This window comes from Ylistrum balloti, unplaced genomic scaffold (assembly GCF_031769215.1).
Source record: "Ylistrum balloti isolate Yb309-2 unplaced genomic scaffold, AGI_CSIRO_Ybal_v1 Utg371338, whole genome shotgun sequence".
Lineage (NCBI taxonomy): Eukaryota > Metazoa > Mollusca > Bivalvia > Pectinida > Pectinidae > Ylistrum > Ylistrum balloti.
The window spans coordinates 404,178-423,999 of NW_026782711.1; the positions used below are offsets into that span (position 1 = coordinate 404,178).

Here is a 19,822-nt window from a genome sequence, read left to right on the forward strand (position 1 = left end):
TCTTTTTTATCGGGCATATAAATAACCGACAAGTCGTCAAGCAGGTGTATCTTTTTACCCTGGTACTTCACTCCTTGCCTACAGATAAGCATTCTAACAACTTGTACCTGTAAGATATCTGAAGATCTGCAAACAACAGGCAATGTAATAAAAACAACGAAACACATAAGCAAGCGGTTTGCAGCAATTGATATATTTGTAATATCAATGCCTGTTCCGAAATAGCAGCGAAGTACAGTAACGATTATGTTCTGATCTAGCCACATACATAAACAGAAACACTCCCACACCGGGGAATGAGACTCCAGAATTCCAATCATCTCAATCCAATCGCAAAACTAAAAAACTGATGATAATTGCGTCTTTGCCGTTGCTCAGTAGGTATCAACCATCACATTGTAGATTAAATTTCACTGCCAGACCTGCCTCTATACGGGTATGTCATCTGGCTAGAACCGATCGCTAGGAGTAACAACAGAAGTTCCAACATAAGGAAGAAGGTTTCACCAAATCGGATTGGTTCAATGTAATCAAGGCCTAGACCACTTAGAGTCAGTATATGGGCGGCACATGTCATAAAGGTCACAAAAAACCAACGAATATGATGGTTTTATTGTCAAGATCTAATAACACATGGAAGCATGTACCAGTAAGCCAGATAAGCCCACTAAGGTATACTTAAACGCCTTCAAGAATTTTGGCTGGATTTCAAGTTCCTGTGTGCTAATGCTTAGGACTTCGGCTGCTTTGGTTCGTCTCAGAATTCATCCTGATTCATTGTCGTGTCTCATGGAACCTCGAAGCTCGAAGGCATCATACTTCAAATGTAGATTAATTTCGTTAGCTCACTACTAGAAATCTGACATTATGAAAATCATCTTTTTTCTTAAACACACAATTCTTGGGTAAGTTCATCAACTTCGAGTCGCTGTTTTTGAGAGTGAATGGTATTACTCTTACTTTCACTGATGTGTATCTAACAACAATATCAGATATGCCCGCAAAAATCAAGATACTTAGTTATTTATTAGTACCGAAGGACTGAACAAAGAAACAGTGAGTAGCAGCGTTGAATACAAACATGTTTAGTTATTGTCAGTGATATTCAGGGCATGGAGATTTAAAATATAGGAGGCGACTAAGGAACATCAGAATTGGTCGAAACTAAACTTAGAATATCAATCGCTGAGACTAACCCAATTATTAAATTAATTTCATAATTTTCAATATTTAATAATTTCAAAATAAATTCATATTCATATACGTTAAATTGCACACTATAGGAATATTCAGAGAAATCTAGAATAACGTATAGAAAAACAATCACATTTGTCGTCAATTTCGTTGAAATGACATTACCATTACAGATATGTTGTCGTATTTTGTGGTACTTTATTATAGGTTATACCTTCTGCAACAACGGCTACCCCCGATCTTCAACTACAATGTTTCTACCATGGACAACTTTTTACCAGATTATATCTTAAGAGTGATAATTTCTGTTTCCCGATTGCAATTTTTTTCCTTTCTGGAGAACAATGTCTTTGCATCCCTATTGTGTTTACATGTCATTCGATATCCAAGGTCTTGTTTTCAATATCATGATTTTCTTGCAAAATGTCGTCAGTTTACAGACAAACTCACCACACATGGTTTAGAGAGATGTATGTTGATGGAAACGACGGGGAAAACATTCGGTCGTCATAATAATCTCATTGAGAAATGTTTTGTTTCCTTGTGTGATATGAAGTTTGAAGAGCTACTCGTTAATATACTGATTCGTTTTCTCTTGTTGTTGACCATTTCCTTATTTGGGAACCTGACATAAATTACTTTAATTGACCAAGATTTTATCGATAAAGTTGAAGATGCATACCCTTTTGAAACACTTGGTCAATTTTCCTTGTTCTGTTTTGTCAGTGTAAATCTTTCTTTTGTACAGAGCCTCAGTGTAAACCTTTCTTTTGTACAGATTTTGCCAAATTTGTATTGAAATAATGTTTTGATTTTAACTCTGTTGACACGTTGGTATTTTGTTTGTAGTTTTGTAAATAAGTAAAATTTAATCGAAAGCAATATATTGAAAATTGTTCTGTTCAAACTGTCTTCATCTTATTGTTTATTCACATTATTGAATTAATCGGCACGGTTTACAGATAAATAAATCAAACCAAAATCCCTTCCCGTATAGAGTATTTTTCAATGAGGAAAGATCCAATTTGTTATTGCAACAGAATAAGTAAATGAAATTTACAATATCAGGCTCTAATGGCATTTTGAAGACATAATTTGGTTAAACGAATTAATCAAAGGATTACCCTGCCCGCATATGGTATGAAATATGACTAGGAAATGCATCCCGATTTCAGACTATCACAGAGCTATGTAGAACAGATGGTGGAATTATGTGGCGCCTGGTACACCTTCCAGCCTTGGTGTGGCGTCTCACCCACTCTTATACAGCAAGCTTAGTAATGTAATATAAAAGTGTACCTCCAGTATATTCTGAAATTATCAATGTCGCGTGTTGAAATGTTTTACAGATTTACAACTATTCTCTGCGATTGTCTATAATTATTATAACAGCAATGTATGTTCAATAAAAATGATTGTGTCGCAAGGTCATTGACTCGATTAACCTTTCAATATTTTGATAGATACAGTGAAGTATACGTAAATAAACGTGTTCATTACAACAAACACAATCAATCGATTTCTCAAATACGTATTTTAAATGAAAAAAAATATAAGTAAATGAGAAAGTATTTCAACCGAAAATATATATATTACTGGCAGAGTCATTTACATGAGAAATGTCGGTGTATATAGTCATTACGTTATTTCATCATAAGGTCTATGGATTTGAAGCCTGAATGGTTCACCTGTTTAACTGCATTTGATAATACAGTGGACAACCCGAATCAAATAAGTCTTGATTACTCTACCACACCTCCCTTGATAATACCTTGTTATAATTACCATTAGCTGGTGATTGTCATTAAGTTTCATTCAATTTTCAAGGGTATTTTCTAATAATCTATCACCTGATTTTTTACAAACGATGCCAACGCATGTCTGACGTACGGAAAATGTATATAACCAGAAGCCATAATTTACAAATACATCTATTGACCAGACATATTTCAGGAAATTGTTCATGAATCGTAATAGGACACCACAACACCCTAATGAAAACCATGTGATTGAGCAAATGACCTCTTCTCTTTTCCAACATATGATAGGGAATTGGACCTCACTGTCCTGTATGTTATCCATTGCACGTAAAGTTAATATGACCTGTGATAATGTTGTTTGGCGAGGTTTTGCATGATATGCATCTACAAGCATCTCCACCTTTCTGACGGCATTTCAATAAAACAAATATCATTACAACCGGTGATGAAATTAATCATTTAGATTATTTATCAAATATGACAATGCGCAGTGTTTACAATACAATTACGTTTTATCTGATTTTGATAAACATATAAATGTTTTCAATTTATTAAATGTAGATTTTGATTTACCATTTCGTTAATTAAACTATACTAAAATGGCACTAGATCGGATACAATAGGAAGTGACAACCCGAACACCGCTTGCGATATTACGATATATCCCGTGTTGGAAACTCTGCACAGAATTTAAAATCAATTTTTTAAAGAAAATGTTATTTTATTTTATCTCCTTATTTGCTCACAGTGAACACCGGTAAAGCGCTCTCTACGTAGTTACTCCGTTGAGCTATGGAAACATTCAACAAAAACGTCTTTTCTTTAGAGTGACCTTTACAAATGCCACATGTTCGTTTTCTTGACATTTAAATGTAGATTGAATTATCTCTTAATGGAAGGGCCAACTCCCCATTTATTTGAACACTTACACCAACCGTTACTTTATAGTAAACGGGAGTACATGTCAAACCTCCCAAGCAGTTTCAAACATTGCTACCTGCACATGGTGGAATAATTTAATATGGTTACGACTGATCTTTTGCAGTCTGCCTTTCTAACACCAAGGGGAATCATTTGTCGAATATAATCTGCAATAAATTGGCCATTTCTTTTCCAGAGATGCAACGAGAAGTCTAATTCAAATGTTTCCAGACATTTAAACAAAAAAGAAGGGAATTGTCAAGGTTTGGTATCAAAAACGCAAAAAGCAAGGAACAGAAAGAACTACATGTACTTATCAGAATATAGCCATGTTTTCTGTCTTGATTCACTCATGGGTAGTCGGGTTGCACTGTGGCAATACATCCGCCTTTCACTAAGACGTTCAGGGTTCAATTCCCCGAGCAGATATAAAAGGAATGGATCACCTGCCCGATCGTTTAGCTTTTCCCCGGGTTCTCCATTTTCCTCCCACAATTGCACTCCGTGCAAGCTTTCATCCGGGCCAACAAGAGTAATTGCTTTAAGTTTAAAGCATTGGTTCTCCTGAAGAATGTTTAAAATTACAACATAGATCGACCTGCTCGTCACAGGATAACGTTTGTACATCTTAACAAGGGTTCGGCTCTCTTATTAGTAATTACCTGCCCAGACCTAATTGGTTATTCTTATCTATTTTAGGAGTGCATCCCCTTCTCTTTGCTTTTATCTGAGCCATACGGTTTATTTATTCCAAACTGAGAACAAGGTAATTCAATAGTTTTCAAAATTTAGATATAATTGATATATGTATGTAAATGGTTAACGGTTAACTTGTCCACACATATATATTTCTTCATAATCAACACTGTAGCCAGTAAGATCATTCTATTCAGTCCTGTAGATTTCCCATTCAAACAGATACGCAAATCGCAAAATGTATCCACAATTAAACATTTTTGATAACGCTTTACATACATTAATGATCTTCTAATAACACAATTGATGAAAAATATTTTGTATTAAATATTTGTATTCGATTTAGACACTGTTTGAAAGTGCCAGTTGCGTGTTGTCTACGTTGTTTACCATTTGAAGTAATCAGCGACAAACATAAGAATATACATGTTGATAAACAATTAATCTAATCTTACTAAACACACCCACGCATTCATATTGATAATGATTATTTTTCATCCACTAATCTATCAAAAAAAATTCAAGCTGACACTACAGAATCCTACAACAGGGCATATGACGTCACAATAAGCGGGAAAGGAAATTTGTCTGTCTCAGCACTGACTATTTCCCTCGTCTTTTTGCTCACCGAGGTAAGCTTTAAGAAAAATATCACTAGGCCTGAGGTAACGTTCCAGTCCTCGCAATGAAATATCCAAAATAGGAAAACTTTTGAAGGTTTTGACATTGATCCGAAGACTGCAACAACAGGGAATACACGGTCAAGTATTTCTAACGACAGTGAAATCGGAACTTTAGTAAAAACAATATTTGAGAGGTTTTAAAGGTGAACAGTAAATGAAAGATTTTTTTTATGAAAATAGGGGAAGTGCTGGGTGTTTGGTAATGCATTATTAGCTATTAGATTTGGGAGATGTTTCAAGATTTTAAATGGTATTTTTACTAACGTGAAGGGTATTATTGTATATCCATTATAAAAGATATTAATTTGTACAAAATGCGTGTGAATGGAGCGTATTGAACACAGGTGAAGATCATAGGGGCGATTTTTGACACTTTTAATCCGTTGCGGTTTGTGTTTCTCGGGAAACGGACAAACGAACTGGTCTGTGCTGACATGGTTCTTTACTTGATTAAGACACTTACCCTATTTAATCTGGATGGCATACGGCTCACCTTAAAATGGTCATGACTATTCATATCGCCATAAATCATGCAAACAAACCGATCATTTTGCTTTAGTTAAAACCCTCAACAGATTTTTGTCATAATATTTCCCGAAAGAAGTTTATCTATTTTGCTTTACATCTTATTACTAAATTTCGTCTTAATCAGGAAGGAATTTGAAGATACAAACTCTTGTTGAGATACATTGTGCATGATATCAATTTCCCGCTGACGAACACCGAATTCATACAAACAGAATTCGTGGATATACTCTTTGCAAATACTCAGTTGTACATACGGGCGTATTTTAAGTATCAAGATAATTATTTGTGAGACAGGAAACTTTAGAATGATATAAGTTATCGTAATTCACTATTCTCTCCTTATAAATTTAACCTTCTTGCCAACCTAACTGTGATGTATCGTCAGCTTGTTAATCTGAACAACTTTACAAGAATTATGACCCGAATGTTATTCACAAATCATCAAGAAAATGGTAGCCACTGGTCAGAAGCTATGGAAATATCTTACAGATAGCATCAACTATATGTGTAATTAGTAAATACTAACAAAAATCCCTACTTTAAACTCAAATGGTAGAGACCAAGGCAAAATACATACATGGATATATTAACATAGATGTCAATACAAATACAGGAAAATAAGATCAAAAGTTTCAGGAGGTTTTGATGATAAACGATACTTGTCAATTGGTTGTCACGCTATCGGAAACAAAATCGCGACAATGACGATGAAACCAGTAAGCATGTAAAAGAACTCGAACAAGTTGACATTGATATCGGACAAGAATTGTTTTCAAATAAGACAACATTCACGATCGACCGATTTGCTAATAGTATCCATCCGACCAATACGCCGTTCCGCTGTACACATTTACATATTGCATTTGCGAAAACAAACATGGAGCATAACGACAATGGTGTTTGTATACCAGTCATATTGAAACACAACATAAATCTAAGTCATTAAAGTAAACGCTGCTGATGCGAAAACCATTTAATAAGACTATAAATATTAATTGACTATTAGGTCTTCGAGTATTTCAATAACGTAATGTTTAGTTATATATTTATTAAGGTTTTACTGAAAATTCCATTGCGTGTATGTTAAATAAATCAGGATCAGGCTCGCATGTGTAGTACTGATTGTAAGAATATGTGTAAATGTTAGGTCTTAGTAGAGAGCTAAATCTGTGTAAGTTATAAATCACCTACCTGACATAGATATGATGTAGGTAAAGTATTAATAAATATTTAGAAAAAAAGCAACCAACGTCTATAAAGATTGTAAAATTGAAACACAAGCGAATGGCACCTTTCACTACAAATAATCTGGAAACGTTAGAGCTGGGAAATGGCTACTAGATAGTTTTAGGAAGGGTAAATAAATACCAACGAATTGAAAAAAAAATAAAGAAAGAAAAGAGTATAAAAGTTTTAATTACCTTATACTTCTTACCAAGGCTATCCACCTGGCAAGGTAAGGTCGCCGTCTCACCCGCCAAAACTGTCACATTTTCTGGACGAGTGTCAAGGATAGGTTTATCCACGATATCACTACTGGTATTCTCCAAAACCGCCAACACTACTGAAATAAATGATTCGAACATGATTAAAACTCGTAGTCCTACTCCAACAACAATACAGGTGATGTACAGCTGCTTGTAAGAACCTCTACAACAGTCAATGGTATAACGCGAATGGCCCTCCACTGCCTCTCCCCAAAGCTACTAACTGGTATTGGCAGATTGAATCTTTGAAATTAGGTGTTTCGTGTTGATGGAGTCTGTTAGAGATATCCTGTCTTGCCTGCAACGATACAGTCTTTATTGCACAATGCTAGTATAAAACAGTGGCGAAAGCCTTCTACACCCCATCAGCGACAAATTCCGTCACAACGGTACAGCGTTCTGGGAACAATGTATATATATATATATATATATATATATATATGCATCGAAACTTCGTATAACACTTTGAGGAACGGAGTGCTCTAACAGCAACTTCTACATATGTACATAATAGGGCTGTTCCATCACACCACGTGTGTCTGTCAGCTTCATAGGGGTAACTTTTGCTTTATGACTTAAATAGTTTTATATACTTCTTCACAAGACTTCTAACATTTTCTTTACAAAAAAGAGCTAATATAAAACGACTACCGCCGAATGGCAATGTAATGGCTACAGGCGCTAACGAATCCATCGGATGTGCCTAGGCTATCCAGTCATTAAATTGAGTCTCCATTGGGGTGACATTTTCTTAAAAGGTGCTTTCTTACCTTAGAAGTAAAAGAAATGAATTATATGGTTAACCATGAGACATACAGATCGTCTGAGGGAGTAATGAAACAAAGGTTAAAGATGATAAGAAACACCTTCATGCAAATAAACCAATACGTTGAACCGCCTTAGTAATTATCTATGTTATCAGCTGACGATAGTCCCTCAGTACCTCCCAATACCAGTTAGTGGGCTTTCTCTTGGTGCATTAATGTTTACGTGATATAGGGAGGAAAGGAAACGACCAAACTCAACGATGTCGAAAACGAAGTGTAGATGAAAATGAAAACGTCAGGGGTTAAAAACAAGTTGTAATGAAACGCAGTATGCAGGCCATTACCAGAAACACAGAAGTTATTCGGGTGACAGTTATTGTCATTCGACATTATGTAGAGTCTAGGTCTGTCTCAGAAGGTGCTAATGTAGAAGACAATTTATAACATCAACTCACAAGACAGGCGTACCTAAATGTGTCTATACTAATTTTCAGACGTATTCGAGAATTATCGTATAATTCAATGTCGCGGCGACAACAAAATTAATATCGGTTCTAAATTTCAACAACATTTTATCAAGTACTAAAATCTTATCAGCAATTGATTAATTTCATCTCACGTAAACCTGATCTCCTCCACAACAGCAATACATCTTTGGTTCGAGATTACAACATAAATAAGGAATCACTATTTCATGTTTCGTATCTGGTCGGGACTTTGGGGTTTTACAAACCTTTTCGTTGGCATTTGATTTCATGGATTTATCTTGCCAATCAAAATCTTATGTTACAATAATCCATGTTCACGATTATCGGTTTACATTTTCGCGGATTTATAGTGCTAACGAAAATTTATAATTTTGCAGTATCTTAAATATAGAAATCAAGATCCGGTTGTATGGCAGCTGCTCTAATTATTTTGCTCTGGCAACAGTACCTTAGGAAAAACCAATCTTACAAAAATGAAAATAGATAAAGGAAGCCAATTTATATCAAGACAGAATGTTCTGATATTAAGTAAAGTCGCTTGCCCAGCTAAAATGAAATCGAAAACAAAATATAAAACTGCTTGCGGCCCCAGAATCGCCTCGTTTGATCGTGGTGTGAAACAACAGACTGGTATTTTCTCTAATGTCCTATCCTCTTTATATGGGCCTCTATTGAATTTATTCAAATTTTCGTTAAAGCGACTTTGTTTATCTGATTTCTGTAAAGATAGCTAACATGGTTCCATGGGAGAATTTTCTGTCTTTAACAGCTGTTCAACACCTTACAGTGCGCGAAGGAATCTGCTTCGGGGGAAAACTTGTCAAAAATGGAAATTTCCTTTCGATAAAAATTGTAAACAAACTGTTAAGGGGTTGTGGGTGTTTGTGACAGGTGATTAGTGAGATAATGGAATTCTCTAACGTTACATTTGATCTTCACTTAAACTTAGCGCCTCTAACAATTGATTACCACCGTCTCATTATAATGTATAAGCCATCGATCAACTTGTAATGTTACAAGTACAAAGAACTGTACTAATACTTAAGCAGGGTTGAACACTACTTCTTGCAAAATCAAATCAGAGCCATAAAAACACTAATGTGAAGAAAATATCAACATGAGAACATTATCATGATCCAAATTCAAACCCAAATTCAATAAAGTGTGGACGAAATTTGAAAATTGAGGAAAAAAATGAAGAATTCCTCCTGAAAAAAGAAGACCATGTGTTCCTGAAGGTTAAGCATTATCTGCTTTATCGACGATACTCACCATGTAAAACTTGGTCATTCCAAGTAAGCAATGTTACGTTCTCAGATGAGAACAAGGTATACAACAAGTAAACCACAAGCAAAACATCCCCATTATTTCATCAACCTTCATCTTTTAAAACCCCTTTGTTACGAGTTTGTCTGTCAGTTGTCGACATCTTGCAAGAAAATCGTGACAATAGGTACAGGCTTTTGAATATCGAATCGACTGCGACATATAAACACTATAGGTTGGGGGATACACGCATATAACAAAAAACGAACACGACAATAATATTTGAATAAATAAAGTATATGTCAAATCACGAATAGACTGTAGATTTTATCTTGTTTGATCTGTAACTGATACTTCAATGCGCGTAATGATTTAGCAAAAAATATGGAAAGGCAACATGGATACAAAAAAAAAGTAAATCCTACCTAAGCAAAAGTAAAAATAAGGGAGGTAATGAAAATGCACGCAACCGCCCGATATGAATATCAATAGAAAATGTATAAGGAGAAGTGATTTTTGTAGGTTTATATTGAATGAAAGTAAATGGGATTGTAATATATACTAACCAACTTGCATCATCATTATATCTAAAAGTACATATTACTGTAAATCCCAAACGTTTCAAAACAGAAATCCTGAAAGAAATAAAACGTCTACGACAAATGTTACGATGGCAGTGGTAGTTCAGGAAGCTATATCACTGCCAGTTATGAAAGGTTAATAGTAGAAACAGTGGGAAAAGTATTGACAATTACTTGAACTGGACATAGAATAAATACCAAAGGTGCGACTATGTTATAAGACTTGATTAATGTTCCTATAGTTGTACTTACGATAGAAAAATTTCAAATTCAGTGGAAATCGTTCTCAAAAGGTAGCGTCATATTATCGTATCATTAATGCTGCTGATAAATGATTGTACCATGAAAGATTACTTTGGAGAATTTATACATCTTTTAAACATGTAAGTAAGTCTACGCTTATCCGTTCAAATACAACCTAAAATGAATTGTAATTCCCGACGAGATGTACGAAAGAACCTCTCGTGAATCAAAAATTAAAAGAAAACAAAGGACTTCCATCAAATCGTATGAATGAACAAATTGGGGAACCGGTTTTATCACTTCTTTTTGGCGTTAGGGGGGAGGGGGTGCAAAATATTTTGCTTGAATATTGCAGCAAATGTTCTTTGCCAAATCTTTGAAATTTAACATGATTTTGACTTCATATATGCGGTTGGTGTAACTTAAGTCATATATCATAGGTTTGTTTCCTGGACAACATGACAATTGGTCGAAAAGATCCGAATTTATTGATAACATCCTGGAGTATCAAAGGCTGGCGCAGCTATCAAATGAGGAAAGATATCCCTTTCATTCTTCTTCCTGTTGTTTGGGGCTCGTCTCTTTTCAAGCATCAGGGAACGATATCTGTATTATAGGTGTGAAAAACCGAACTCTTCCGTCACCATGTGGGTGGCCTTCAGCCCAACTGGACTGCTGATCGTCTCGTGTTTAAACCGAAATTCCTGATCTAATATTCAATGTGTGCATATAACAAACAGTCTATCCCCTAAATATACTAATGAGCTATATGTTGATATACGCATGACACAGAAGACCCACATGGATCCTTCCGTTTGATTTTGTTCCCCACATCTTGATACTCTAAAACCAGTTAACATATAACTTTTTTATAGTTATGAATGATTTTTTTAACTTTATTTTACAACCATTGCGAAGCAAGTTTTTCCAACTTATATTAATCACTCTTGTTGGCGCGGATGGAAGGGGTCTTAGTGTGGGAGGAAACCGGAGGTACCCGGGCAAAACCCACGTGGTCGCGTAGGTGACTCCATACGCTTTTCACATCAATTCTCGATGGGGAATCGAAACCAGGATGGCTAGGTGAAAGGCGAGTGCGTTACCATTGCGCCACCCGACCACCCATTATATATCATTCCATATGGATTTCATACGAGATTATATGAAACTTGTCTTGAAGTTTTGTTTTTTGCTCGCCAAAACTAATCTTTTTTTTAATTACATAAAATGAAATCTCATTTCATATGCTATATAGCATAACCTCAACAGTATTTGGCAATATTTCCTTGTCCACTATGAAGGATGATGATTTTATAATACGCATCGTTTCTTACTAAGTTTCACTAATATTTTCCTTTTTTATATTTCGCCATAGTTCAAATAACCCTAATTTCATATTACCGTTTTCTTTCATCTTCTTTCTTCTTCTGGCACATTTAGTTTAAACAGCTTATATTAGAAATCTCGGTTAAAGCTGAAACACCCTGCGTCATTATGTTAACAAAGATAAAAGATCTTTAAATCTAAAAACAATTCTATCCTTGACCTTAGTGAATCTAACTCTATTAGAACAGTGTCTCCTTGTACCAGTAATGCAATTACTTGTCGGCGTGTAATAAGCAGGTTTGATATCTATAATATTCACTCATATCAACACGTATTTTTGTAGATTTATAACTAACGACACGTCAAAATAGCAATAACAAAGTCCATTTTAGAGAACTTTTCGGCGTGATTTCGGTGTTGAAGGTTAATAACTTTAATAAAATTAAGTTTTAATTTATAACTTTAGAATCAACTACGTCAAATGAAATCTCGTCTCTCATCTTGTCTCTCGCGTGATAGTTTCCGATACATCAGTGGACAATAAATAAGAAATTCTCCGCTTTTGCTTGTATGTGTTTGGGTATTCATCTAATGAGTGAATCATACAACGCTAATATTCTCTGTCGAATCCTTAGAATATGAAATAACGTATCATTTGTGACAGGTCTTATTAAGTTGTGCTGAGTATTAAACGCGAAGAGAGCTAGCAGCTGTGTTAGATGTCAATATTCAGGAAATGTGCCAGGAATTTATAACTAGATTCTATTTACTTGGGTTAATACTCAGCTGTGATGGTGTTCTAATGATGCAGTCCATTTAATGCTTGTGTGCGTGGCAATCTCTTCATAAATCTGACATGTGTCGTGTGTTTGGTTCGAGGATGAGAGTCTGTTAGTTGTGTGATTTCTCTGTATTACAGAATTTCAGATAGTTACAAGGCACAAGCAAGACAATACAGACGAACGGAAACAGGGAATACAAGTTTACCCGGAAAGAAACATTTTTTTAAAGATTAATATTCATAGTTTCTTTTGAAACGTATTGACAAGACAAATTATCAAACGAGAATGGTGTTTCATGATATTGAAATAAAAAGAAAGGTTTAAAAATTACTAACAATAAAGCAAAAATAAAGAAGATGTTGTGTGGTTAATATATATATCAGTTTAACGCTCGGTACTTGCCAAACCTTGTGGTTTCTAATAAACTACACAGCTTAGAATTAGTGAAGCATGTTGTAATGAAAGATCAAAGGTATCAATCACTTCCGGGAAATGCAACTCATTGATGTGGAAAGAATGATGGAAAATTCATTGAACTATAAAATAGAAAATAAACTCGCTCTTGTTCTATTTCACCAACACGACATTATGATCATAAATTAACAAATAATTCCAGGTCATTACTGTTCACGAAGAAAATACCGAAATGATTCTTAATTTGGTCACGAACGCAAGTGGGAATATAGTCTACTGATGGAATGGACACCATCAAGAGTAAGCTTCCTCCCGCTCTTGTTAGGTACCTTCTGTACTAGACAATGGAAGTTTTATCTCTTTTGTGTCGGTAAATAGTAATCAGATAGCCGGGAGTTATTCCTTAGGGATGCATTTCGTAATCATACATGGACATGATTTAAAAAGGATCGGATCCCAATCTTATCTGACCTTATTTAAAGGGTTCCAATTGTATACCCGAGGGCACCATTAGGAGGTGCGAATGAGCTTTTAATCGTATTTAGGTTGTTACGTTGTACAAAATATCAAATTGCTGGCTATCAGTTTCGAATAAGAAAAGATGGTTTCTCTTATCATTTCTTGTGCGCTGTAAGGTCAACAGCAAACCAGAAACGACGCCAAGGAAAATTCGATTCATACCAACACTCTGTAGAATTCAACTAGAATGTGGACTTGTGGTCCTTTTAATGAGGATTATGGTGACATAATTCATGTTCCAAACACTTGTACGTTCCTTGTTGAAAAGTCTTCACATCATCTTTCATAAAGTATTTGATTCATGTGTATAAACTAGGACGAACGCATGCTCGCAATGTTGTTTATTTTTACAGTTGATATCTATATGATGAGAAATATAGATCAAATTACGAATTCGCGTATGCCTTCAACGGAATGATCATGTGTAATGTGTTATATCATGTCGGTGTCATTATAAATGTTACTGTTTCAGGAGAGGACTTGTACATGGACACATGTTTCGCCTGTTGTCCAATCCTTTTGTCTTTATGAAAAAAGAATTGGAATTAAAACTTGAAAGTTAATGGTCTACAGTTTTTTACAGCCAACTTCCCTGTAGCAAATGAAGAGCTCTGAACCGTTATCACTACACAGTAATAACCCATTTCTGGTTTATTTTCGAAAATTTGCATCGATTTTTGAAACATTTTGTAAATCATCAGAATCAACACGAAATCGATATGTGAGAATGCAATCTGTGTAAATGCTATAGAACTTTATATATCTGTATTTTGAATGCCAAAATGTCAGCTAATTTGTTCGGACCAGGTCATGCATGAGTTATTTTCCAAGCCATTTTAACCAACTATACATATATACAGGTACTAATATTGAATAGTGTGTTTTGTATTTCTCCGATGTTGTGGAAAAAAGCAACATTAGTCCTGGATCACTAAGAATTAGAGCTAGGAGTAGTTTGACACTTTGACACTCGTACTGATTCAGCTTTACGACTATGTATCTGACAAGTGTTGTCAGTTTCGCTATTCCACTAAGTGACACGCTGTGTAATTAGGATTCGGGAGATACAGGTAGCTTGGTAACTAAAACTTGATACTTATATTGTTAACATTGGTCTAATGGCTACTGGATGAACAACGAAGTACACGACGTGATTCGAAACTATTGGAAAATGACTTTAGTGTATAGTATTGTAATGGATTTGTATTTTTACTACAACTTCTGTGTATATTACTGTAATGGATTTGTAATTTACTACACCTTTAGTGTATAGTATTGTAATGGATTTGTAGCTTTCACTACAACTTTAGTGTATAGTATTGTAATGGATTTGTAGCTTTCACTACAACTTTAGTGTATAGTATTGTAATGGATTTATAGCTTTCACTACAACTTTAGTGTATAGTATTGTAATGGATTTGTAATTTACTACAACTTTAGTGTATAGTATTTTAATGGATTTGTAATTTACTACAACTTTAGTGTATAGTATTGTAATGGATTTGTAATTTACTACAACTTTAGTGTATAGTATTGTAATGGATTTGTAGCTTTCACTACAACTTTAATGTATAGTATTGTAATTGATTTGTAATTTACTACAACTTTAGTGTATAGTATTGTAATGGATTTGTAGCTTTCACTACAACTTTAGTGTATAGTATTGTAATGGATTTGTAGCTTTCACTACAACTTTAGTGTATAGTATTGTAATGGATTTGTAATTTACTACAACTTTAGTGTATAGTATTTTAATGGATTTGTAATTTACTACAACTTTAGTGTATAATACTGTAATGGATTTGTAATTTACTACAACTTTAGTGTATAGTATTGTAATGGATTTGTAATTCACTACAACTTTAGTGTATATTACTGTAATGGATTTGTAATTTACTACAACTTTAGTGTATAGTATTGTATTAGATTTGTAGCTTTCACTACAACTTTAGTGTATAGTATTGTAATGGATTTGTAATTTACTACAACTTTAGTGTATAGTGTTGTAATTGATTTGTAATTTACTACAACTTTAGTGTATAGTATTGTAATGGATTTATAGCTTTCACTACAACTTTAGTGTATAGTATTGTAATGGATTTGTAATTTACTACAACTTTAGTGTATAGTATTGTAATGGATTTGTAATTCACTACAACTTTAGTGTATATTACTGTAATGGATTTGTAATTTACTACAACTTTAGTGTATAGTATTGTAATGGATTTGTAGCTTTCACTACAACTTTAATGTATAGTATTGTAATTGATTTGTAATTTACTACAACTTTAGTGTATAGTATTGTAATGGATTTGTAGCTTTCACTACAACTTTAGTGTATAGTATTGTAATGGATTTGTAGCTTTCACTACAACTTTAGTGTATAGTATTGTAATGGATTTGTAATTTACTACAACTTTAGTGTATAGTATTTTAATGGATTTGTAATTTACTACAACTTTAGTGTATAATACTGTAATGGATTTGTAATTTACTACAACTTTAGTGTATAGTATTGTAATGGATTTGTAATTCACTACAACTTTAGTGTATATTACTGTAATGGATTTGTAATTTACTACAACTTTAGTGTATAGTATTGTATTAGATTTGTAGCTTTCACTACAACTTTAGTGTATAGTATTGTAATGGATTTATAGCTTTCACTACAACTTTAGTGTATAGTATTGTAATGGATTTGTAATTCACTACAACTTTAGTGTATAGTATTGTAATGGATTTGTAATTCACTACAACTTTAGTGTATATTACTGTAATGGATTTGTAATTTACTACAACTTTAGTGTATAGTATTGTAATGGATTTGTAATTCACTACAACTTTAGTGTATATTACTGTAATGGATTTGTAATTTACTACAACTTTAGTGTATAGTATTGTAATGGATTTGTAGCTTTCACTACAACTTTAGTGTATATTACTGTAATGGATTTGTAATTTACTACAACTTTAGTGTATAGTATTGTAATGGATTTGTAATTTACTACAACTTTAGTGTATAGTATTGTAATGGATTTGTAATTCACTACAACTTTAGTGTATATTACTGTAATGGATTTGTAATTTACTACAACTTTAGTGTATAGTATTGTAATGAATTTGTAGCTTTCACTACAACTTTAGTGTATAGTATTGTAATGGATTTGTAATTCACTACAACTTTAGTGTATAGTATTGTAATGAATTTGTAGCTTTCACTACAACTTTAGTGTATAGTATTGTAATGAATTTGTAGCTTTCACTACAACTTTAGTGTATAGTATTGTAATGGATTTGTAGCTTTCACTACAACTTTAGTGTATAGTATTGTAATGGATTTGTAATTTACTACAACTTTAGTGTATAGTATTGTAATGGATTTGTAGCTTTCACTACAACTTTAGTGTATAGTGTTGTAATGGATTTGTAGCTTTCACTACAACTTTAGTGTATAGTATTGTATTAGATTTGTAGCTTTCACTACAACTTTAGTGTATAGTATTGTAATGGATTTGTAGCTTTCACTACAACTTTAGTGTATAGTATCGTATTGGATTTGTAATTTACTACAACTTTAGTGTATAGTAGTGTAATGGATTTGTAATTCACTACAACTTTAGTGTATAGTATTTTAATGGATTTGTAATTTACTACAACTTTAGTGTATAGTATTGTAATGGATTTGTAATTCACTACAACTTTAGTGTATATTACTGTAATGGATTTGTAATTTACTACAACTTTAGTGTATAGTATTGTAATGGATTTGTAATTTACTACAACTTTAGTGTATAGTATTGTAATGGATTTGTAATTCACTACAACTTTAGTGTATAGTATTGTAATAAATTTGTAGCTTTCACTACAACTTTAGTGTATAGTATTGTAATGGATTTGTAGCTTTCACTACAACTTTAGTGTATAGTATTGTAATGGATTTGTAATTTACTACAACTTTAGTGTATAGTATTGTAATGGATTTGTAGCTTTCACTACAACTTTAGTGTATAGTATTGTAATGGATTTGTAGCTTTCACTACTTCTTTTGTGTATATTATTGTAATGGATTTGTAATTCACTACAACTTTAGTGTATAGTATTGTAATGAATTTGTAGCTTTCACTACAACTTTAGTGTATAGTATTGTAATGGATTTGTAATTCACTACAACTTTAGTGTATAGTATTGTAATGAATTTGTAGCTTTCACTACAACTTTAGTGTATAGTATTGTATTGGATTTGTAATTTACTACAACTTTAGTGTATAGTAGTGTAATGGATTTGTAATTCACTACAACTTTAGTGTATAGTATTGTAATGGATTTGTAATTCACTACAACTTTAGTGTATAGTATTGTAATGGATTTGTAATTTACTACAACTTTAGTGTATAGTAGTGTAATGGATTTGTAATTCACTACACCTTTAGTGTATAGTATTGTAATGAATTTGTAATTCACTACACCTTTAGTGTATAGTATTGTAATGAATTTGTAGCTTTCACTACAACTTTAGTGTATAGTAGTGTAATGGATTTGTAATTCACTACAACTTTAGTGTATAGTATTGTAATGGATTTGTAATTCACTACAACTTTAGTGTATAGTATTGTAATGGATTTGTAATTCACTACAACTTTAGTGTATAGTATTGTAATGGATTTGTAGCTTTCACTACAACTTTAGTGTATAGTGTTGTAATGGATTTGTAGCTTTCACTTCAACTTTAGTGTATAGTATTGTATTAGATTTGCAGCTTTCACTACAACTTTAGTGTATAGTATTGTAATGGATTTGTAGCTTTCACTACAACTTTAGTGTATAGTATTGTATTGGATTTGTAATTTACTACAACTTTAGTGTATAGTAGTGTAATGGATTTGTAATTCACTACAACTTTAGTGTATAGTATTTTAATGGATTTGTAATTTACTACAACTTTAGTGTATAGTATTGTAATGGATTTGTAATTCACTACAACTTTAGTGTATATTACTGTAATGGATTTGTAATTTACTACAACTTTAGTGTATAGTATTGTAATGGATTTGTAATTTACTACAACTTTAGTGTATAGTATTGTAATGGATTTGTAATTTACTACAACTTTAGTGTATAGTAGTGTAATGGATTTGTAATTCACTACAACTTTAGTGTATAGTATTGTAATGGATTTGTAATTCACTACAACTTTAGTGTATAGTATTGTAATAAATTTGTAGCTTTCACTACAACTTTAGTGTATAGTATTGTAATGGATTTGTAGCTTTCACTACAACTTTAGTGTATAGTATTGTAATGGATTTGTAATTTACTACAACTTTAGTGTATAGTATTGTAATGGATTTGTAGCTTTCACTACAACTTTAGTGTATAGTATTGTAATGGATTTGTAGCTTTCACTACAACTTTAGTGTATAGTATTGTAATGGATTTGTAATTCACTACAACTTTAGTGTATAGTATTGTAATAAATTTGTAGCTTTCACTACAACTTTAGTGTATAGTATTGTAATGGATTTGTAGCTTTCACTACAACTTTAGTGTATAGTATTGTAATGGATTTGTAATTTACTACAACTTTAGTGTATAGTATTGTAATGGATTTGTAGCTTTCACTACAACTTTAGTGTATAGTATTGTAATGGATTTGTAGCTTTCACTACAACTTTAGTGTATAGTATTGTAATGGATTTGTAATTCACTACAACTTTAGTGTATAGTATTGTAATGAATTTGTAGCTTTCACTACAACTTTAGTGTATAGTATTGTATTGGATTTGTAATTTACTACAACTTTAGTGTATAGTAGTGTAATGGATTTGTAATTCACTACAACTTTAGTGTATAGTATTGTAATGGATTTGTAATTCACTACAACTTTAGTGTATAGTATTGTAATGGATTTGTAATTTACTACAACTTTAGTGTATAGTAGTGTAATGGATTTGTAATTCACTACACCTTTAGTGTATAGTATTGTAATGGATTTGTAATTTACTACAACTTTAGTGTATAGTATTGTAATGGATTTGTAATTCACTACAACTTTAGTGTATAGTATTGTATTAGATTTGTAGCTTTCACTACAACTTTAGTGTATAGTATTGTAATGGATTTGTAGCTTTCACTACAACTTTAGTGTATAGTAGTGTAATGGATTTGTA

General features: G+C 32.9%; 2 protein-coding genes across 9 annotated transcripts in view; one reads left to right on the forward strand and one right to left on the reverse strand.

The window, feature by feature from the left end:
* The window catches only part of LOC132562081 (opioid-binding protein/cell adhesion molecule-like), a 32,489-nt gene extending 25,121 nt beyond the window's left edge, over positions 1–7,368 (reverse strand). The window contains exon 1 of the mRNA XM_060226810.1: positions 7,204–7,368. Within this exon, the coding sequence (XP_060082793.1) occupies positions 7,204–7,368 (165 nt within the window). The remainder of the gene's footprint in view (positions 1–7,203) is intronic.
* LOC132562096 (protein amalgam-like) overlaps positions 1–19,822 on the forward strand; it is a 414,615-nt gene that overhangs the window by 63,008 nt on the left and 331,785 nt on the right. The window lies entirely within an intron of this gene.